Consider the following 24,159-nt stretch of genomic DNA (forward strand, 5'->3'; position numbering starts at 1 on the left):
TTCCAATCATTATTCTAAAAACTTTTTTGAAATAGTGAAAATAGCAGATCTGCAAGCTCACAGTGCGTCACATTGTGAGCTTGTAGATCCTGCTACCGTCTCTGCTTTTGTGCGACACTCTTGTATGATGAAGTAGGGCAGTAGCTTACTAAAACACATAAAAAAGATGGATACATGGAGATACGAGGTTTCTGCCCGAAAGCGACGACATGTTTTGCAGTCTGCAGTGTTTCAGCGTGGCGTATCAAAGGGGTTCCACTGGATTTCATGGCTTGGGGGGGAAAGGGAAATGTAAAAAAAATAAGAAATAAATAACTAAACCAAGAGAAAATTGATTGGTTACAGAATTGGTTTGAGGACCAAAAAACGGATGCAGAGATTTATGTTTAGATTTGTGTTTTGTGGGCTGTGGCATCCATCCAGCTCTCCTGTTTGAAGGAGAATTGAGCAGGTTCACAGAGTCAACACACTGAAGGGGACATTAATGGACAGACACAGGATGGAGATGGAAAATGATAATCCACCAAAGCCCACGCATTGTCGAGCGGAGTCCCCCAGGGCTCCATACTAGTGTCTTTTCTGTTTTTGTTCTACATTAATCCATTAAGACCAGGGAACGCATCTGTGTGCCATTTTAAGATTTCTTTGGCTATTCATGCCGCGCTATGAGCTTGTATATCTGCTATTTTTTTTTATAGCAGATATACAGATGCGTTCCCGGTCTTAATGGGTTAAATATTTTCGCTGAAAATAGCTGATCGACAAGCCGTATATTCCCCATAATGCGGATGCTCGGGTTTAAGTGGCTGATGGACAGACATAGGCTAGAGATGGAACATGATAATGCCACAGTGGTTTCAGCACTCAAATAGTGCCACTATACAGCTGCCTGACTATATGGCTGCTGAATTGGTCATTTTGGTAGATATTTTGATCATAATTATTATTAACCCATTAAGACCTGAGGCGATTCTTAAAAATGTTTTCTAAATCCTAACAGTTTTTTGAAAAAAATTAAATAAAATAAATGTCAAGATTTTTCAAAAATAGCAGATATACAAGTTCATAGCGTGGCACCGAGTGCCGCGCTTTCTTTTGAATAGCCAAAGAAAGCTAAAGTGACACAGATGCGTTCCAGGTATTAATGGGTTAATAACAATTTCTAGATTCACTCTGCTGCGTGCTCACAACATGTGCAACGCAACGCATTGTGGGCTTGTAGATCAGTCGGCTCAGCCTCCCCAGAACTACAGTGGGGGGGGGTTTCCAATGACGGGGACTGTATCACCACTGGCAGAAATGTTGTATCTCCATATTTCATCTTTTAATGTTTTTTTTTGGTGTATGACAGTGTTGCGCAAAAGTGGTGAAAATAGCAGATCTATTCACCTGTTTCCTAGGCTGTGTGTTTTCCACTTCCTGTCGATTTCATTGGATATCATTGGTCATCTGACCAGTTTCATTGGATTTCATTGGATCAAATCGACAGGAAGTGGAAAACACACAGCCTAGGAAACAGGTGAATAGGCTCACAACCCTTCGCGATACGTTGTGAGCTTTTACTGTACATTTGCTATCTTCACTATTTTTGAAAATTCTTGGATTTCTTTTGCCTATAATGACATGCCCAACATAGGGATGCCAGTTTCGGAGTGGTTAAGTCTGCCTGAAGGTTTTATAAACATTTAACCAATGAAAATTATTAACAAGAGCTTGTGACTAAATAATAACTACATTGGATCCATTGGAACACAAATTCTTTTCTCTTTTCCATTTCCTGAAAAGCAACGTTTTTTGGACATACAAGGTTTCTACCGACAGCAAGAACATACAGGGGGAATTGGCATAACATATACATTTGGAGAAAATCCTTGCTGCTCTAACCCAATTTTCGCTCACCTCTGGGATTAATAATGTTTATCTCATCTTATTTTACTTTATCGCTTAGTATTTTTATTGTTCTACATTAGCATTCACACACCAATGACCTTAATGTGACATTGAGAACACTCCTGTTAATGGGAGCTGTGTACACATCTTAGCATCATTAGGTTACTTTGATGAATTTTATAATTGCAATGTTCCTACACTGATTAAAATCTGTGTAGTTATGTGATGATTGTCACATCATTAGAGGGCTGTGTAGAAGTTAATTTTCACAGGTTTAACCATTTGGCAAACATTCTTAAACATTCTTACAGTTAGTCTTGTCCAGCAAGGGATTTTAAATTGAAGGTAATGCAGAAAGTAGGGCTGGGCCTTATGACTTCAAAGGTTTGAAATAATCGTGATGTTGATTTGAATTACATATACTGTATACCACCTACAGCTGTAACTGAGGCAGGTACACAGTCAAATACTCAGTGTCATTTATCAATTTGTAACTCCATTACGGGTCCATTTGGTTACATTTGTACAGTCCCAGAGTTACATTAACAGAGGATGTGTGTTTTGGCGTTGGTCAGCCCAGAGGTACAGTAAATGGAGGCAAGAGTGATACATCAGGACAACAAGGAACACCTTTTAGATAATTAAAGGGATACTTCACTTTCACATAAAATAAACATTAAAAATAAATATTTTAAAAAAATGAAAGAAGTTATGGCAAAATAAAGGCCCCCTCACACATTAGTAGGACACTCTAATGCGTGAGGGGGCCGTGATTTTTCCATTACTTTTTTCATTTATTTTTAATATATTTTTTAAATGTTTATTTTATGTGAAAGTGAAGTATCCCTTTAAGCTTTCTCTGTATTGTACTGATATAACGGACTGTCCATTATATCAGTACGATGCACATACACGTCAAACAGGACAGGAGAGCAACTTAACAGGGCCTCCATGACTGAATTCAATTCATGCTGTAGGTGTGGTAGAAACTTAGCTGAAAGTATTGGTTGGGCTGTGGTTTATAAATGGGAAAAGGTATTACGACTGTGTTTACTAAAATGGGTCTGTTTATCCGTGTTGCTCTTTTAGTTTGGGACAGTGGAACTTTCAGCACACTGTTGATGCTTATAGTTAACTTGGACACTGTGTGTTTGGACAGAGAACCTGTGTTTGGACTGTACTTTGGTGTCCATGTCCTCCCAAATATATAGACTGTTGCGTTGCTACAGTAAACACATAGAAATGAACTGTTGGCAAAAGTCTCACAGTCTCTGATGGGCACAGGCCAGAGGATGACGTGAGATTAAAGGTCTCCTTGTTGCAAAATGAGCTACCACTCTAACTCCACTGCAAACGCAAAACACATTTACTTAAGTACTGTACTTTTTTTGAGGTATTTGTACTTTACTTGAGTATTTCCAATTTTCAATACTTTTACTTCTAAATACATTTTGATTCCGGACTTTTACTTGTAACAGAGTGTTTCTACATTGCAGTATTGATACTTTTACTTAAGTAAAACATTTGAGTACTTTTTCCACCACTGGTTATAAGGAAAGTCTACATTTTAGACTCTAAAGACGATACTCATGCATGCATGGCATTCTCAGTTTCTTCCTCTTTGTTTTCCTTGTAGAACCTACCTAAAACACAAATTGGGCCCAGGTGAACCTTACACTCCTTTGTTCACTGATCAATCTTTTGATCCTGCGCACCACGGTAGCAAACAGGAAGTCTTTTGCAGAGTGGATTGCATCTGGAAGTCATTCATGTCAGTAAAGGCTTGTGGAACGGAGCGACTCTAATAGAAAGTGCACTGATCAGGGGCACAGCAGGGTTATTGCAATATTGCCCTGGTCTCTCCCTCTCTCACTTCCTCTCCCTTTTATCAAGAATAAAGAATCTACTTTATTGTCACATCACAGGTTTACGGGTGTGAAGAAGTGGGTGAAATTCGTTTTTGCGTGAGCGCCATCATTATTATTGTAGTTGGGCGGGCAGGGAGTGAGAGAGCAAGGAGGAAAAATCTAACAGTAAAGAAACATGTCAAAGAGAACAAAAAACAACAACATAGATATCTAAATGACTATATACACACACACAACAGCAGATACAGTAGTATTTAGATGTACAAAAGTGGTAACACATTGGCAGGTCCACATAGCATGCACAGGTAAAAATCCACATGACAGGTCCACAGGGAAAGTAATAGAGGAACAGATCCTCATGAAGGGAGGGCAACAGTCTGTTTCAAGGAAAGTGTTCCAGTTGACGGGCCAGCCTGGTGACAGACAGTGATCAGGCCTTGTTCAACAGTGTGATGATAGCCAGGTGGAAGCCCAAATAAGAGGAAATTAATGCCAGTCGAATCGGGCTGAAACCCTGGCAAAAAATGGAGTCATACGTCATAGATTAGTTATATAGACGACTGGTGTCTACAGACTAACCACATGTGAAGTCCAAGATCCACATGAAGCCATGCTGTTATACACTTGGAGTATATTAAAGGAATATTTCACCAAAACAATTACTTATTTTCTATCAATTACACACCCCAAGAAGCCTTGAGTTTTTTTACTAGGTGCAGCCTGGTCTAGGAAGAGACTGATCAACTATTCGTTACTTTCTCGACACTTTTTCATCATTGGCTGTCCTTTACTCCTTTAAGCCAATGGGGACCCTTCCGCGTTTTGCCTGTACTTTAAGCCAATGGGGAGACGGGCCGTCCTTCCATGCTATGGGATCATAAGTCTCTCTTCTCCCCCTCTCCCCCTCTCCCCCCCTCTCTCATTCATTCAGCTGCGGCTGACGAGTGTGTATCGCTGCCCGGCCGTAAGCGCTGCTTAATGTCGCTCGTTAATTCCAGGTGTGTAAGCTCAGAAGCTCATTTAAGTGGGCATTGGGCAACTAAAGTCTAACCTCCGTGACCGTTTTGGTTGACAAAGACAGCAGTAGTTGAGCCCTGTTTGGTTGCTACTGAGCATGCTAATGAGTGCTAACACACACACACACACACACACACACACACACACACACACACACGCTCACAGAGAGAAGCACCTGGTATAATATGACTTGTCATTTCTTGTTTGTTTTTGACATTCCTATGCGAATAATTTGATGACCGGGTGTATTTCCGGTAGGAGACACAAAGAGTCTACTTTGTGTCTCCTACCACCTGACTAGCATCTTTCCGCCGGTAATCAAATTATTGGCTTAGGAATGCGACAAAAACAACTGCATGAATTCAATGCCTCATGGGGTGTGTAATTGATAGAAAATAAGTACGTTTTTGTGTGAACTACTCCTTTAACACTGAGGATTTTACTGTATGCTATGTCTATGTTCTGCCATCGCATTCCACTGGGTGGTTCACGGTTCAGTTTTTTAGACTCAAAATGAAATGAACTCTGGATTTGACTGTGTTCAGATATATGGTTAGAGTCTGTGTTATTTTGATTTTTCTCCAGGGTTCCTACTGGGCCATAGACAACAACCCCAAAGAGGACCCAGTACCCAGCAGGCCAAAGAAGAGACCACGCTCTGGAGAGAGGGTAGACATTTCATTTTTACAAACCTGTTGTTGGCCCGTTAATGTCAGTTCTAACAGCAACCGCCTGAGTTTGAGTCCTGCTTTAATACTACATTGGCATATTCACATGGCATCCATTGGGGGGTTGTGGTGTATGTGGGTCAGGGGGGGGGCTTTACCACAATATATATATCTTTTCATGACTTACATTTTATTAAAGATGTCACAAATTATGGACCACAGTGCAGTGATAGAGGCAAGTACATTTGCAAATATAAATGGCTTTACCAGCAAGGTACAAATAACCACAATATCACATACAATCCAAAATGCTGAAAATACAACAGATAAAGGAAACAGACAACACACAAAATACAAACCTATATGCACATCCCCCGAAAGACTAAAGACAAACAAAAATAAATAAATAAAACAAAAACAACCAAAAATATAGAGGTCAGAACAGTCTAAAACAGGAGCAAAATTATACATAGTTTCCTGTGCAGGGCCCCCTCAACCCATTCCCCACTCCGTTACAAGTCTCAACTACACTGTAGCGACCATGTAACCTAAGTCACAAATGTGTGTAATCCGCTTGGACTGAGCAGGCCCTCCTTCCAGCTACAATGAATGAAATTCTTAAGTATTTCCCTCACTTGGCAAGATATATACTCCTCTGAAAGAGACCTTTTCGAAGGCGGCTACCTTACTTAAGCTACTTGAGCCATTCAGCAAATGATGGACCCTCCGGAAGCCCTCCAACCCCTCATTATGATCTGCCTGCCTATCATAACACCAGTTTTTAAACAGCCTGCAACTGGGTTTGAAATACGGTTAAGAGGACAGGGATCCCCCAGAATGTATGAACCAGGATCAAATTCTAATTCAGTGTCCGTAATGACCATAATATGATAGTGTATTCTATTCCAGAAATCACAGATTTTCAGGCAGGCAGGCCCAAAGTGCATGCACCAAATTACCCTCTTCGACCCGACACTTCCAACAATCTGGGTTCTCTTTCAGACCCAGTCTGAAGAGCCTAGAGGGTGTCCAATAGAAACGATGGAATATCTTGAATTGAATTTTTTTTAATGTCCCTGGATTCCTGCTTGGGGATCCCTGCTATGACGTCCCACTCCTCCTCCCCAAACGTGACACCCAAATCCTTTCCCCAAACTGCTTTAAGGGCTGACACCATCTTATTGCACAGCACTGTTGTCAAGAAGCATAGAGTAATATATAGAAGCCTCATGTCCCAGCCCAAAGACTGTCAAAAATGTCCTCAGCAGATCCGTACCTAGGGGGGGAGTCTGTGGGGAGCCAAATGTGCTTGTAGGTAAATGTTTTAATTGCAACCCTATCTCCAAAACTGATTCCTGGCCAAATTATAATGTTGAACAAGTATTTCAAATGATTTTAAAGCATTATCTTCATATAGGTCGCAGAGGGTATGGATGCCTTTATCTACACGTTCCTTCCAAACCAAGGTGGATTTGCCTGTACATAATTTGGGATTTGCCCATGTCCCTGCTGAGAGGCTTAAATTAGGACTGATCTTGAACATGCGAGAAACCTTCTTCCAAACCCCCTGCGATTGGGAAATGATGGGATGCGTTCTAACCGGCTTTACTACAATAGTAGTATATCTTAGACTTTGGGTGTTTTCATTTTAAGCTAAGCTGAACTACTGTAAATCCTTCTTTCTTTCCTGCTGTATCTGCTTCTACCTTTGTCCATCTCAATTTCTTATAGTATGTATCCATCAGGGGCTGCGTTTTCTCTCTCATTGTTTTTCCCTCTATCTCTGTTTGTTGGTCGGCATGATTCCCTCTCGCTCTCCCATTCTCTGTCTCGCTCTCTCTCTTTGCCTATACCTCTCTTTCCCCTGGCCGTCTACCATCTCCAGGGATACCGAGCAGGCACAAAACGTCCAAGTGCACAATCGTAGGTGCCCAGCAGGGAGAAAAGAGACAGGTGCACGGGAGCAAGAGAGAGGGAGAGAGACAAAGAGAGGCTACAGCAGCCGGAGAAGTGAGAGAGACGTTAGATGACGAGAGGAGATAGACAAAGATGTGATTGTAGAGAGAGAGAGAGAGAGAGAGAGAGATGAATGTTAGCAGGGGAGACAGTGAAGGAGTTAAGGATCTGCAAAGGAAAAGGGATGGAGGTAGAAGCAAGAGAAGGAGAGACAGATATAGATAGAAAGAGAGAGAGAGAGAGAGAGAGAGAAAGAGCCAAGAGACAGAGAGAGAGAGAGAGAGAGGGAGACGGAGAACGGGGAGGGAGGGAGAGTGTTCTAGGCTTGCGTTCCAGTTAATTACCGTGCAAGGCCCGGGGGCTGCCATTAGACATATTTTCTTCCCCAGCCATTTTTTTTTTATTACAAACATTAATTAATTCAGAGCCTTGTCATCTCATCTTACATGGACGCGCCCTTTGACCTCTTTTCTTACGCCTCACTTCCACTGTTTGCAGAGACACTGCTGGCTGTCACATGGGCACGGAGGAGAAACGCAGTGGTTTTGTAAGAGCTTGGAATCATAGCAGAGGGTAGTGTTATTGTCAGACAAAAAGGTGGGCTGGATAGCTCCCACGGTGCGCCATTGAGTTTCCTTTTGTTATCACACTTAAGCTAAACACAGTCAAAGTCTTTTTTTTCAGGGGTGTCAATATGATCTTTGTTAATGAAAACAGACAAAGTTGGAAGAAAGATTAAATGCCTGTTGGATAAATGCGTTGTAATAGTTATGTAGACACAGCATACGTGTACCTCATGTGTTTGTGTGTGAGCCTATCTGTGCATGTGTATATATGTGCATGTACCATGTGTTTATTTCACTGTCTGTAGTACAGTATGAATGCATTGTATGTCTGTGCATGTGTGTGTATATGCAAATGTGTGTATTCGTGCGAGTGTGTGTGTGTGTCTCATTCTGTCCATCATTGCAGGTATTCTCTACCTATATTTTTTTGTTCTTCTACCTCGTCCCCAAGCTCTCCTCTCTTCACCTTTCCGTTGTCGTCTTACGTGCCTCCGCGAGGAAACGGACGAATCCCCTTCCTCTGGGAGTTTATCATAAATTAAAGATTGCATTGTTGCCGACCAATCCTCTTACTCTAAGCAGTTTGGGGAGGCAGGCAAGCTGTCTTGAACCTTGAAATGAGTCAGAGAAGGAGGAAAAAATGCCATTCTGTATTTTTTCTGTTTCTTTTTTATTTCCCCTGCCTTGCCTTAGCCTTACATCGACCTTTGAATAGTGTCTCTCATATCCTCACACACGGTTAACCCTACTTTAGGCTCTCTGTGAGGATAGCAACAAAATTAACTCTTGAGTACACATTGAGCAAAAGTGATGCTTGATTCATCTTATCGAGTGACAATTATGTGACCTCTTCTATCTCGCTGTGTGTCTGGGAACTTAAATGAAACGCACTTGAACTAGTTCAGCAATCTGAAGCCGACTCCATACAGATGAGATACATTCAAAGCACACTTGTATTCAAAGCCTTTAAAAAAAAGTTCCTATTGTGATTGTACGTTTCTATTTATACTTTTTATTCATTTGTTTATTTCCTATATTTGATTCATTCCAATGCATGGTGACATGTAATGACAGTTGTCTTGAAACATGCACATAGATAGTTGATTATGTTATAAAACGTTAATACAAATAATGATAATAATAATTTATTATGATGATTATTACTATTACTTGCAATGTTGAGTTCGAGGTCCTGGCTCAGGGCCTTTGTTGGATGCCCGTCTCTAATTCATCTTCAATATCAGTTTCATAATGTATGTAAAAATCTAAAGAATTGAACTGAAAAAATAGTTTTATGTTTTATTCAGACATGATACATCTGCTATTTTGAATGGGGGGGGAAAAGGGGTTAAAAACAATATTGAAAATGAAAACATTCTTCAATTTGAGCCACATCTGCCACAACATGTTAGTGTGGATAGAATTATTTTGAAATTGTGAGTGATTTCTGGATGCAAATGATGACTGGTTTCAAGGATGAAGCCACTGTTCCCAAACGTTTTAGCTCAAGACCCAAAAGAGAAATTAGACGTTTGCCCAGGACCCAAACCAGTGAAAATAGCAGATCTACAAGCTCGCAACGTGTCGCTTCGCACCACGCTGCAAGCTTGTTGATCTGCTATTTTCACTTACTCTTAAGTGTTTTTCTTTATTTTCTTTATGGAAATTATTAGATTTTTCGATTTTATTTATGAAATACTTTAGAAGAAATGTTGGAATTGTTTTTAATTGATGAAAAGTTGTGCTTTCTTTGTTTAAACTTTAAAATCTTTTGAAATAATATATTTGAAGGAAATGAAAATAAGGGGATATTAACTTGCGACCCATGAAAATGTTTCCGCGACCCAAACATGGGTCCCGACCCACTGTTTGGGAAACAATGACTCAAGGCCAGTCCTCACTAATGCAACTCCTTGCAACAAAACCGTTTTAAGGCCAGTCCACACCAATGCAACTCCTTGCAACAAAACCGTTTTAAGGCCAGTCCACACCAATGCAACTCCTTGCAACTGCCATTTGGGGATAATGGTTGCAAGGAGTTGCAAGGAGTTGCATTGGTGTGGACTGGCCTTTTAGAGAGGGTTTTTGACCTGTTTTCACTACACCCTCCCTCCCACTCATCTATCCTCTCCTTTCTCCTCTTCCACAGGCGTCCACTCCATACAGCCTGGAGTCTGAGTCTCTGAGGATGGACTGCATCATGTCAGGAGGAGCCTCTCCCACCCAGCTGGCCATTAACACTGTCACAAACAAGGTACATAGAACACTAGTTGGTTCACTAGGAGGCACTATGCATTTGAAAACATACTAGGCAGCATGGCATGGGTATATCTAGTCAGATCTAATGTTTATGTCTCTACTGTGCAATGCTTCAGCATGTCATACTTATTGAAGGTTGTGTGTGTGTGTGTGTGTGTGTGTGTGTGTGTGTGTGTGTGTGTGTGTGTGTGTGTGTGTGTGTGTGTGTGTGTGTGTGTGTGTGTGTGTGTGTGTGTGTGTGTGTGTGTGTGTGTGTGTGCGTGTGTGTGTGCGTACACGTGCATAGCATGTGTAATGCTCTTGTACTAATTATATTATATTTCTTGTATTAATTTGTTGTTAATACGATGAAGTCTTATGAATATTATGGAGAGTGTGTTGGACTGTGGAAGAGCACTGTCTTGGCCAATGGAGTATATCTGTCATTGTTTTACATGGTAGATAAAAACCAAAAGAATCCATGGAACTCTATCATAAAAAGGGTAAAGAAAAAAGAAAAGAAAAGGCCTGTTTTATGGCTAGTTTAATGAACTGCAGTTCATTATCCAATAAGATAGAGGCTTGTTAATATTTTTCTTTTATAAGTAGAGTCCTTTGGACTCTTTTATGTGGTGGATCATTCTTTTATTGGTCACTAATTAATTCTAAATCTAATAAGATAAATTAAAGACGGTTTTGTTGTTGTTGTTTAGTTGTTGTGTCCCCCCCCTACCAAACAGTGCAGGGGGTAGACTGGCTGTGCACAGTCCAGTTTGGAACAGGAAAGGCTTCTCATGCACAACTCTTTATTATGTGGAGATTAGACGAGACATAGCATAATGATATAGGACGCCCTGTGCTCCAGGCTATGACTAATACTGCCTGGATGGGATCCATGCTAGTTTCAACTGTAACCAAAAGACGCTGTTAAAGCAATCTGTGCTTTTCATACAGTTGTCATTTACACGCACGCACGCACACACACGCACGCACACTCGCACGCACGTACGCACGCACGCACGCACGCACGCACACACACACACACACACACACACACACACACACACACACACACACACACACACACACACACACACACACACACACACACACACACACACACACACACACAGAGAGAGAGCTCATTTCAGCCATCAGCCAACTACCTTATGTTGACAGCTATGGCCTCATTCAGACACACACACACACACACACACACACGCACATATTCTGAGCTGGGCGTGACTGTTTGTACGAGGGGTCAGAGATCAAGTGGCCTCCATGACCTCTGATGCCTGTCTGATCTGGAACACACATGTATGAATACACCACACCACACACACACACACACACACACACACACACACACACACACACACACACACACACACACACACACACACACACACACACACACACACACACACACACACACACACACACACACACACACACACACACACACACACACACACACACACACACACACACACACACACACACACACACACACAGAGAATGCCTTCATCCGTAGCCCCTCCGTCTGACCTCAACCAAAGAGAGGATTTGTGCCACAGCGGGCAGCTCACACATAACCCTCAGTCCTGGGACTGGACCTGCAGTACAGACCCAACACTGACCACTTATTTCACTGCTCAGTTATCCAGGCTGCACCATTTATGGCTCTCCACTCATGGCCTCCCACATTTGATCAATACAAACCCCCTGTTTGTCAGCACATTTATTCAACTCTTGTGTAATCAATGCCTTCAGTTTTATTTTATTTTTTTCAAGAATTCCATCTGCCAGAAACATTTCTTCGCTCTCCAGCGAGTGTTCTTAAGTACACAGCGCTGCCCCAGAGTCCCCTTACCTCTGTTTCTGCGACTGCTGCTGTTTCACATTTCTCCATACAATTACATGTAGCCCAGAGGCCATGTTGGTTTTCTACTTAGCTTGTACTGACAGTAAAACAGACCCAGAGATAAATGAAGCAGCTTAACCTCAGGGCAGCGCCTGTTGAAGCTCTCTGATCTAACCTGTCTCAGCAAGACGACCTCCGCTCCTTCAGACCAGTCTTGTATCTACATAATTACTTTTTTTTTCAATTATATGTTTTTTTTATGAGAGTTTTTAAGAGAATCCTGGAGAGAGACAGGGAATTACATTCAGCTCGGGTCGTGAACTGGATTCGAACCCATAAGATTGCAATAGCTCTTTGCCTCCATGGTTAAGTGCTCTGCTCTAAATGGCTGAACCAGCAGCAATGCCTCAACCTTAAGGAATTTAGAATATATATTTATAGATAGATTTTCAGTTTAACCACTGTGCATTTTTTTTAAATGACACAGTGGGTTGGGTTGGGAATAGACTGTACATTTCCTGGGGTGTACTGGTAATAATCCAGTTAATGTGTCGATCGCATCATTTTGTCATCCTAGGTAGGAATCTGGGTCAGAATCTGCTCCTTACACCTAAGTGGAAATTGGGTGGCACTAGAGGAAAAGTCATGGGGTCACCAAAATCAGTTGGGTGCGTCCTTGCTAAGCATATTTTAGCGTGCTAAATCTAGCTATTAGATTTTGGGATAATATGTGCAATTGGAGATTTTGGCCTACGGTTTGTGCTAGAGCAAAATTGGAGTTGCAGACTAGAGCTCATCGTGCAAGAGCAGGAGCTGTCTCTTTTGTTGGTTGGTAGATGTTGATTGGTGTGTGTGTGTGTGTGTGTGTGTGTGTGTGTGTGTGTGTGTGTGTGTGTGTGTGTGTGTGTGTGTGTGTGTGTGTGTGTGTGTGTGTGTGTGTGTGTGTGTGTGTGTGTGTGTGTGTGTGTGTGTGCGACACTAGCTTCTAGCTGGATACATGCTCTGCTTTATCCAAAATTACCTGCATCTACTACTATCTATGTTAAATACTTGCACATAAATAAAATGATTAAAATGTGTGTGTATATGTGTGTTCCTCTGCGTGCGCGTGTGTGTGGGAACTGCAGGTAGCGCTGTACAACCCGGAGGCGGAGGGCAGTGAGAGTCCAGGGAGTATGGGAGGAAGCCTCAGTAACAGCCTGTCAGACCAGAGCCTGGCCTCCCTCAACCTCAACTCTGCTGTCAGCACAGGCACCAATGTACACAGCTACACACCGGTAAGACCGTTATAGCATGGGCTATATTCACTCTATACACAGTTTCTGATCATTGTTTTACTACATGAACCCTAGCATCCCTATTGGTGAACATTCCATGGAAATACTGTAGCTCATCTACAAGCTCAACACAAGTTGCATTGCAACGCATTGTGAGCATGCAGATCGGCTATTTTCGCCAAAGAGATTTGGTGTAGAGTAGACTAGGAAAAAAGGGACAGACAAAGTATTGAGCCATGGGGGGGACCCTGGTCAACTAAGTATATGGGTTTAAGTGGTTATAGGACCATGCCAGCATCAATACATGGCATTGTCATTTCACAGCTTCAGCCATATACTGTATGGTACATAAACATAGGCAATTTTCCCATTAATGGTTTAATATTTAGACAGCTTAAACCGTAGGCTTATCTTTGTTTACATAATGTCCGAAGTTATTAAAATGTTTCTGAACTTACCTGAATAATTGAGTCAATGTTGAACAAACATAATTGGACATGGATGTTTGAATTGAGCTTGTAAATCAATCTTAACTCCAGGGGCTATTTTCAGCTAGACTTTTCGAAGTTGATTTTCATACCATACTGAAATGAACTGAATCCATGAAAATGAAACAAAACAGGGAAAATGGCTGGCAGTACTGTCAAGTATACCACGAGTCATGGTCAGTGGCCTACACATGCCAAACAGCCGTGGTCGTTTAAATGTATACGTAGCTCCTACTGATAAAAGGGGAATTACGCGCTGTGTCAAAACAAGCCACGGTGTCAAAGGTTTGTATTTTTTTAGAAAGATTATTGTTATTGGTTAGTAATGTTTGGTAACACTTTCTATGAAGACCATTTCTATATTGCATTACATTCTGCTTTATAACACTGTAGAATTATTACTAGGACGGCGCCAGCATTTTTGGGACCATGCATGTTGGGAACGCTGCATGTCATTGCATTTATACTGCTATGCGGCACAAACGTTATGCGAAGCTTGGCCAAGCAGTTAAAGACTATTATTAATCTATTAATCTATGCAAGAACTCAAAATGCACACTCAAAGATATGCTGTACGCAGTGTGAGTTCATTTACATCAAGGCTGGCTGGCCCATGTTCCCTACAGTTTCAGTGCCTACGGTCTTGGCAAAGTGTAGTACACCCCAGGCTTGGCAGGCCACAGTACACTGACATATTTGGCCAGATATGATATTGGCTGCTTGGATGATTTCGTATCCATGTCAAAACAAGCTCCTTTGGCAATTTGAATCAAGTCATTTCAAGTTATGTGTGTGTGTGTTTTTGTTTAATGATGACAATAAATTGCAGTTTTGAAGAGATAGATTAGATTGGCACAACTCACTGGCGGGATTGCAGCTATTCCATCCTGACTCTTAACAAAATACTCAAAGGAAGCAAACTATTTGAATTCAGCTCATAAATCAAGCTTTTCTCCAGGGACTCTTTTCAGCTATACTTTTTACATCAATCCGTGCTTTAAAATGCATCGAAACTCAATGATAACGTAACTTTGACAAATCCACACTATATTTCAAGGCTCTGCAAGTTGATTTCCATATCGTAGCGAAATGAAATGAATCCAGTGGCTTCCTCGGAAATCAAACATAACAGGGTATGCTTTGGAAAATGGTCAGTTCCAATGGTTGGGAAATGGTTTCCATTCTATTTCCAAATCTAGGAGTTTGAGGTCACACAATCTCATTGCAAACTCATCCTTACTCTGACCTTAACCAGACCAAACCAATGCCTAACATAATTTTCTAACAGCAAACATTCCCCAGGTCATCACAACTATTTGTTTTTGACCGGATCCAGTCCATCAGAGATTGACATGCTTCTAGTCCAAGTCCATATCTATTAGGTTTCTTATCGAACTCATGTAACTCCTATCGGACTGGGACACAGACATGTTTAACATCTACTCTTAGAATAGCCACAGTGTCAAGACAGGTCACAGTAAAATCTTCCAATCCTACAAATCAGATTCACATTCCCTGTAAGTCAAGTATCTCAGGCATTGTTCCAACAAATGAAAAAGTAGCCCGATTTAATATTAGGCGTCTGTGTAACAAGTTACTTTTAATAACCTCTCACAAGCTTGATTTGATGGTCTTAACAGAGGCTTGGTTGGAAATGCATCCCTTATTGAATCTACCCCACCAAATGTTATATTTATTTATTTATTTGAAGTACTGCAAAGCAAAAAGAGAGGGGGTGTTTGTGCCGTTTTGGGGTATATGTTTCTTTTCAAAAAGCGTTTGGAGAGATCTCATCCTCTGAATATGTGTCATGTAAAATGGAAATGAAATTCTCTCCATGTATTTTATAATATAGTCATATATAGGCCACCAAAATACTCTCCACATTTCCTTGAGGATTTCACTGAAATGCTTTCAAATTATCTGCACTGAATTTGACTGTGTCATTACGGGTGATTTAATATACACGTATATATAACGCAGTAGAATTCTCGCGCAATTGCATTAGAATATTCTGCCATAGTTGACATGTTTGATTTGTCTCAACATGTGAAAGAACTGACCCATATCATAGGACTTAGAACTTAGGACTAGTTATTACCAAGGGAGTTGGGATGCAGAGATTGGGTGCATTTATAGATACCAGATCCTTATGGAAGCCATCAAATCTGAATTTGACCCAGCTTCAAATTATGTTGACGATGCTCTCAATTCAATAGTCTTCAATGTAATGGATATCTTTGCTCGTGCCAATTAATTCCTCCTTGTACACTACTGTGTGTTGTCATTGCTGGTGTATCCTACTGGCTCACTTGCCAGTGAGGAGCCTCCGCCGGGAGGACCTTGCGCCTCCGTCCTAATCCTCCCGCCCAACACTCCCTGCTGACAGGTGCCGCCCCCAGCCCGAAGGAGTACGTGCAGTGGACAAATGTCACACTCCCCGCCCGGCTTCCCTCCCCCGAACACGGACCAATTGTGTTCGTAGATGCTCAAACAAAGCCGAATGCACCGCGGTGGATTCGTCCCCTAGGCCATTTGTTCTCAAGGGGTATACATCTCCCAGGGGTCCTTGGCGGGGTACCAGGGGGTCCCCAGCTAAATAAGTTAATATACTGTGGTGTCACAATCTTTTTCACCACTTTAACCATTATTGTATACTTTGGCTATTCAAAAATAGCAGCTATAAAAGCTCATAGCGCGGCACGGTGCGGCGCTATGAGCTTGTAGATCTGCTATTTTTGAAAAATCTTGAAAATTTGCGCAAATCTTTGAATATATATATATTTTAAAGCCAACATTTGTAACTAAAATCTCTGCTTCTGGGGGTCCCTGGAACAAAATATTTTGAGATGGGGGTTTGTGGCCAAATACATATAATTTTGGGGGTCCGTCACATGAAAAAGGTGTGCAGGTACTTTACCACAGCACTGCCCTGTTTGCTCCTTCTAAGGTTACATTTATTGCTACTGTAATAAGCAAAAGACACCATGGAGAAACACTCACTCTGTAAGGGCCCAGAAAAGAGAATGCCAGAAAGCAGAGTGAAAATGGCATAAACCGAACCTCCAGATTTATTTCAGAAGATGTGCATATTTATAGTATGAACTTGAAAAGTGCTCTGTAATCATTTTTCTCTGAGATCATCAAAAAGCACAGTAACAATTCACAAATTTTATTTGCTACTGGAGACAGGTTAACTAATCCTCAAGTTCCAATACCACCAGAACTACAGTTTCTCCCAGTAAATTGAGTTTGCATCCTTTTTAATGACAAGATTCAAGGTGTCAAACACGTTTTTAACGCCTCAGTGTCAAACAAAACATTATCATCATTATCGTAGTCTTCCAGAAGTAACATGGTCTACATCAGGGGTCTTAAACGTTTTATTGGGCAGGGACCCCCTGAGCTAAGAGAGAGATGAAGCAGGGACCCCCACTAGATATTGTATATAATTGTTATACAGTGGTTAGCACTTGATAACGGCAGTGATACCATCTGAGTACCTCCCTGGTGCCACTATGGCACCACCAAGTAGCTGTGGTAACACCTTAACACTTTTTTTTTAGAGGTGTCATTGCATGTAGTGTGGTTGATCGGCCACATGTATTTTCAGTTTAACCACTTAAACCCTCAATACTTAGAAAACAGAGAACTTGAACTTGGTCTACTCTTTTTTTCCCCCTCTACACCAAACCTCTTTGCCGAAAATACCGTAGGCATTAGGCAATCTACAATAATAATAATAATAATGGATTTAGTTTATAATGCACTTTATATTTGTTACAATAGGCAGTTGCATAAAAAAAGAGTCATCACACCATTAAAAAAACATCTAAGAAACTGAAACAAAACATTTAAAACATGAAGGCATAAAGCCTAGAGGTAAAACCAGTGTAGCTAAAAAAAAAGCTTTGTTAAAAAGATAGGTCTTTAGTCCTCTCTTAAAATAGTCAACCGACTGTGGTGCTCTCAGGTGGGCACGGAGGGCGGCCGAGCAGAAGGCCCGGTAGCCCATGGTACGTAGGTTGGTCTTGGGGGTTTGGAGGAGGTTAGTGTTTGAAGAGCGGAGGTTGCGGGTCGAGGGTTGTTGGGAGAATAATTTCTTGTGGTAGGAAGGAGCGTTGCCGTGGATGCACTGATGAGTCGTCAGGGATATCTTGTAATGGGTCCGGAAAGAGACGGGAAGCCAGTGGAGTGAACGGAGGATGGGTGTGATGTGTTCGTGTTTGCCTCACTCTCATCAGGATCCTAGCAGCGCTGTTCTGGATATACTGGAGCATTTGAAGGCTCTTGCTAGGGATCCTGATGAGAAGTGCGTGGATGAGACGAAGGCGTGGACAAGCTCGCAACGCCTCGCAGCTTGTAGATCAGCTATTTTCAGCTAATGTTCCCCTCAAAAAAGGGATGCTAGGGTTCAAGTGCAGTAACTCTGAGGACCCCCTAGGGGTCCCGGAATCCCTGTTGAAGACCCCTGGTATATGTGATGCAATTTAATTCCATTGATTACAAAACACTTGAAGATATTGTCTCCGGTTCCTCCACCTGTTACCTTGATGTTTTACCCACTCGTTCTTTTGAGCAGCCTGATGAAAGAGTTATTACTTATTGTGGAATGGTTGCTCCAGTCTGGTATTTTTCCTTGGGCTTTGAAAACTGCAGTTGTTAAGCCTCTCCCAATTGAATGAAGATAAGGTTGAAACTGGGTGAAGTGCTAATCTAAAACGTAACATTTTATTATTTGGTATAAACTGCAGTGTTGTTTTGTATACAGTATAATATCATATAATATGATATAACACAGAAAGGGAATGGCAAACATTGTATTGTAATTCTTGATGTTTGTCACTGTGCTTGTATTTCTTCCCCGTGCAATTGAACCTAATAGAATAAAATGCAACATTAGGGTCTTATCTTGATCCCCAGCCATTTGCTCCCAAATTAGACGAACAATGAAAAAACCTCCCACATCTGACATTATTTTTTTTCCCGTCAAGGCAGCTCACCTTTTCACCATCAATCACTTTTTCCTCTGTTCACCTCCCACCTGCATTAGCAAAGGTCAGCACAATCTCATCTCGTTAACCTCTCATTTCTGGAGGCCATCTTCTCTCCCCTGTTTGTCTTCCTCCTGCACCCCCCCCCCCCCCCCACACACACACACACACACACACACACACACACACACACACACACACACTCTCTCTCTCTCTCACACACACAGACACCCCGGGCCCTGTCGTTCCAGACCTCATCTACGGGGGGGCCAGTGGAGGTGGATGGTGTTAGTTCCGGTTCGTTAGCTGGTGCAGGTGTTACCCCTCCTGGCTGAGGGTGATTACCGGTGGCAGAGATTTTTCGGAGGCATCTTTTCTCCCTGGCGAGGTAGTTAGACATAAAGGCCACTGCCACAACGATGGAGAGAGGGCGGGCGGGGTTGGACGTGTCATTGTGAGTCGGGCTCGGCTCATAGTTACGGAGGCGTAGCGATTGCAAGGAACGTCTTCAGGCTGTTGGATGGACGGTTCGTATAGTTGAAGAGAACTGCAGTGATGTGATGAAAAGCTGGATTTTCTGCTCAAAGTGAGACCGTGTTAACGGTGTATTGTGTGTATGGTGTGTTAATGGTCGGTATCACTTCTTCCTCTGTGGAACTGCTAATTGCTCTCATGTGTGTTGCTAATCTATCTCTCTCTTTCATCTCTTATCAGTTTCTTTGGACCACCGTCTGATCTGATCTGACCTCTCTCCTCCTCTCCTCTCCTCTCCTCTCCTCTCCTCTCCTCTCCTCTCCTCTCCTCTCCTCTCCTCTCCTCTCCTCTCCTCTCCTCTCCTCTCCTCTCCTCTCCTCTCCTCTCCTCTCCTCTCCTCTCCTGCAGGTGAGCAGTCACTCGGAGCCTTCCTCTCAGTCCCTGAGCCTGCAGCAGCCTGCTCCCCCTCCTCCCCCTCAGCCCCAGTTCGGGGGTCTGCCTGTCCCGGAGGCCAGGGAGAAGCAGCTCTGTTTCTCCGACTTTGAGGATCTCAGCGCCTCCTTCCGCAGCCTCTACAAGTGTGTCTTTGAGCAGTCCTTTTCACAGCAAGGTATGTCTTGGCATTCGGCGTGTGTGTGTGTGTGTGTGTGTGTGTGTGTGTGTGTGTGTGTGTGTGTGTGTGTGTATGCGCCTGTCCAATCTGTACATTGACATGTGTGTATGGGGGGGGGGGGGGCGCACTGTACATGTAAGCCTCTCAAAGTGCCCCGTCAGGCTTTCCTGCACATAATTAACTGTCAAGCGTAAGACACTGCCCTATCGCAATCACTGTACACTAAATGTAACATTGTTTTGATGGCAGTAAAAGCGTTTGAACCCCCCCCCCCCCCCCCCCCCACACACACACACACACACACACACACACACACACACACACACACACACACACACACACACACACACACACACACACACACACGCACACACACACCAATCCGCCTAACTATTGTATTGTAATAAACAAACAATCTATTGTTCCACATATCTTCAGTTTACGGCTTGCTCAGTCAAATGAGTAAAGGCAATTAGGAGGAAGTAGACTTCGGTGGAAGGAAAGAAAGAAAACACACACACACACACACACACACACACACACACACACACACACACACACACACACACACACACACACACACACACACACACACACACATTTGCGGCCAAGCGGAACAAAGTGTATGGGGGGTTCTGTAGCTTTGATAGCAGCTAATTAGATTGGTTCTAACATTTGTGAAGCGTCTCGTTAATTGCTTCCTGAAGATTTCCGTCAGGTCACTGGGCCTCCTCCTCCCGCTTGGACCTGCCACCCCCCTCGACCCCCCCCCCCCCCCTTCCTCCTCTTGCCCACACATACAGTATGTATGTTCTCTACCTTTTGAAATTGATGAGCTCTGTAGATCTTGCCTCAACCCGCTGCCCAGTCCCATCTCTTGTCACATTCAATTTCTGCTCAATGTATATGACTGTAGCCTGGTGTAGCCAATCAGCATCTATCACATGGCCCTGAGCGCAAGACGCTGATTGGCTCTTACACTTTTTGGTTTCTGCAAAACGCCCACGCAGCGCTTGGGGTCAGACCGGTCTGCAGAAGACACATGATAATGTGAATTCACACGACCGGGATGGTTTACCAGGCTACAATGGATGAACAAGTTGGAAAAATACCCACTGTAGAGCTCCGCCTTTACAGTGTATAACTATCAAACCAACAAAAGAAAATGGATTTTGGGGAATGCTTGAAAGGGCCCCACAGCAGGTAGGTAGACAGCATAGGGTGCGTGACTTTAGTGTGCAGACTTGCCGGCCAGGGAACGTTGTTGGCACTTGGCAGTCATTGTATTTGGGACGTTGAGTCACTGTGAGTCACCCAAACAGTGGAAGCTCATCTTCTACCAAGGTCAACCACAGCACTGTCTAAAAGACCACACACTAGACTGGGAGTCTGACTCAGGTGGTGTTGCAATATTTTCTCAGGAGCCTCCCAGGTCCTGTTCATTACATCTGCAATCAAACAGTCAGATTCCACCAGGGGGGACTTTGTAACAAAAGTAAACCATATGTAATTAAGGGCTTGAAGGGGCTTCAGTTGAAAGCATTTACTTGAGCAAAGAGGTCCACACGCAGGGAGTTCATTAGGAAAGAATCACCTCCCTGAAGAATAGAGCTGTATTATCCTGCAGTATCCAGCTCAAAAGACCACAACTCCCATGCTAGTCCTCCATTTTTGTTCCAAGTGAAGTGTTGAAGTGCGCGCCTACACAGCAAAGTACTGTTACCAATAATGAAAGCAATATATATTCAGTATTTAGAATGCATATATATGCATATATATTGCACTTTTGTAACATAATATATTCACTATTTTAACCCCCGGTGGGGCTGGTATTTCTTTTGGAGTTTTCATGTTCTCCCCGTGTTTGCGTTGGGTTTCCTTCGGGTACTTCAGTGCCCTCAAGGTACTGGTATTACAAAGATTTGGTCCCCGAGCGCTTCACTGTGGCTGCTCACTGATCCTAAGTAGTTAGGATGGGTCAAAATGGAAAGACATATTTAATCCTTTAAGACCAGGAAAGCATCTGTGTCATTTTAAGATTTCTTTCGGCTATTCAAAAATAGCAGATATACAAGCTCATAGCGCGGTGAAGTTGTAGATCTGCTATTTTTTGAAAAATCTTGGAAATGTGTGCAAATCTTTGAATATATATATTTTTAAAGTGAAAAATGTTAAATCAAATCTTTGCTTCTGCGGGGGGGGGGGGGGGGGGTGTCTAGAACAAAATAGTTTGAGATGGGGGTCCGCGGCCAAATACATATAAATTTGGTTGGTCCTTGACATGAAAAAGTTTGAGAACCACTGATATATAGCAACATAAGTTTTTTCAAAGAAGAACTGTTAGGATTTAGAAGACATTTGTAGAATCCCCAGAAGCAAAGATTTGAGTTACAAATGTTTGCTTAATTTAAAAAAAAATATATATATATATTATATATTCATAGATTTGCTCACATTTTCACGATAAAAAAAATAGCAGATCTACAAGCTTGTATATAATCTGCTATTTTTTTAATTGCCAAAGAAATCTTAAAATGACACAGAAGCTTTCCCGGTTTGAATGGGTTAAGGTAATAAGTACAGTACGTCTATTTTAGGCAGAAACCTATATGTCCATATCTCAACTTTTTATGTTTTTTTTGGGGGGGGGATACATGTAGGCTACTTCAGCATTCAACAGTGTTGTGAAAAAGTAGTGGAAATAGCCGATAGACAAGCGTACGTGTCATGTTGTGAGCTTGTTGTTAAGTTGTTAAGTCTGTGCGTTTTTTATAAATATTGAACCAATGAAAAGTATTAACGAGAGCTGGTGATTAACAACAACTACCCGACAGTGACACTGTATGTGTTTGTTTGTACGTGCAGGGTTGATGGGGATGCCCAGTGATCCCAGCCAGCAGGCACGCTCGGTCTGCTCCTACCAGCAGTCCCCCGGCGCTGGGGGCGGTGCCCACCACCACCAACACAACCACGGCCACCACCTGTCCCCTCACCAGGTCCACAGCCAACACAGCCAGCACCCACAGCTCTCCAACCACTCCCAGCAGCAGCACCCACAGCTGTCCCACCAGGGTCACAGCGGACAGGGCTGCTCCAGCACCGGTGAGATTCATGCATTTCAACACAAATATACTGTAATTGCATTAAAAAAGGTGTGTTATATATATACCAGGGATTCTCAAACATTTTGTTTTTATAACCTGTACAGCACTTTTGTCAATCTCGGTTGTTTTAAATGTGCTTTATAAATAACGTTTGATTTGATTTGGTGTCTCTCTATTTGACCGCAGACCCCCAAATATTTTGTGCCAGGGACCCCCATAACAGAATATTTGTGTATTTCTAAATTATTCCAAATGTATCACAACACAAGATTTTTCAAAATGTTTCGTAGATAGCAGATCTGCAAGCTCCCACGGGCGGCTATTTTGGAATAGCCGATGTATAAAATAGCCGTTCAACTGTTCCTCATATTGCTGGGTACCCCGTCAAGGACCCCTGGGGGTCCCCAGACCCCACGTTGACTCTGTTATATACTGTGCAGCACACACGTAATCTAAACAAAATTGTAAATTGGGCCCCACTGGACAGCTGCTCCAGCACCAGTGACACCACAGCATCCTCACATTCAGCTCCCTAAATGAGTGCTTCTCAAACATTTTCATGTCAAGGACCCCCAAATTGATACGTATTTGGCCGCGGACCCCCATTCGAAAATAATTTGTGGCAGGGACCCCCAAGAGAAGATATACAGTATATATGTATATATATATATATATTGTTTTTCAACCGAGCGTGAGCTTGTAAATCAGCTATTTTCGAACATCCTACATTTTTATAACTGGTTTCTCAATTTGCTTGGGACCCCCTGGAACCCACTCAAGAACCCCTGAAATCCCCGGACCTCACTGAGAACCAGTGCCCTAAATGAGTTATTGGTTGTTTACAATGCAATACTAAACTATGTGAGAGTCTACGCTTGAATATTTCTCAGATTCTTTGTTACCCCAAATAGGAAATGGAAAACTACAGTATCTGATGAGCATTAGACAAAATATACAGAAAGCCATGCAGGGTACAGTACACAAATATACACATTAAGGCAAAAATGTATAACCAACAGACCAAGGAAGAGGGGATGTGGGTGGGATTTTCTCTTTTACAGCTCAGGACATTCATAGCATGTGGGATTCATTTAAAACTTTGATTTGAAACTTCATGTATTTTCTTTTAACCCATTAAGACC

The 24,159-nt window shown here is 42.4% G+C and overlaps 1 protein-coding gene across 3 annotated transcripts in view; it reads left to right on the forward strand.

The window, feature by feature from the left end:
- LOC308096344 (forkhead box protein J3-like) overlaps positions 1-24,159 on the forward strand; it is a 70,345-nt gene that overhangs the window by 32,337 nt on the left and 13,849 nt on the right. For all 3 annotated transcript variants that reach the window (XM_080443760.1, XM_080443758.1, XM_080443759.1), the window contains 5 exons: positions 5,361-5,444; positions 10,115-10,219; positions 13,195-13,344; positions 19,709-19,910; positions 22,779-23,015. In XM_080443760.1, the coding sequence (XP_080299886.1) occupies positions 5,361-5,444; positions 10,115-10,219; positions 13,195-13,344; positions 19,709-19,910; positions 22,779-23,015 (778 nt within the window). The remainder of the gene's footprint in view (positions 1-5,360; positions 5,445-10,114; positions 10,220-13,194; positions 13,345-19,708; positions 19,911-22,778; positions 23,016-24,159) is intronic.

The sequence above is a fragment of the Gymnoscopelus braueri genome (assembly GCF_963280865.1).
Source record: "Gymnoscopelus braueri genome assembly, chromosome: 12".
NCBI classification, from domain to species: domain Eukaryota; kingdom Metazoa; phylum Chordata; class Actinopteri; order Myctophiformes; family Myctophidae; genus Gymnoscopelus; species Gymnoscopelus braueri.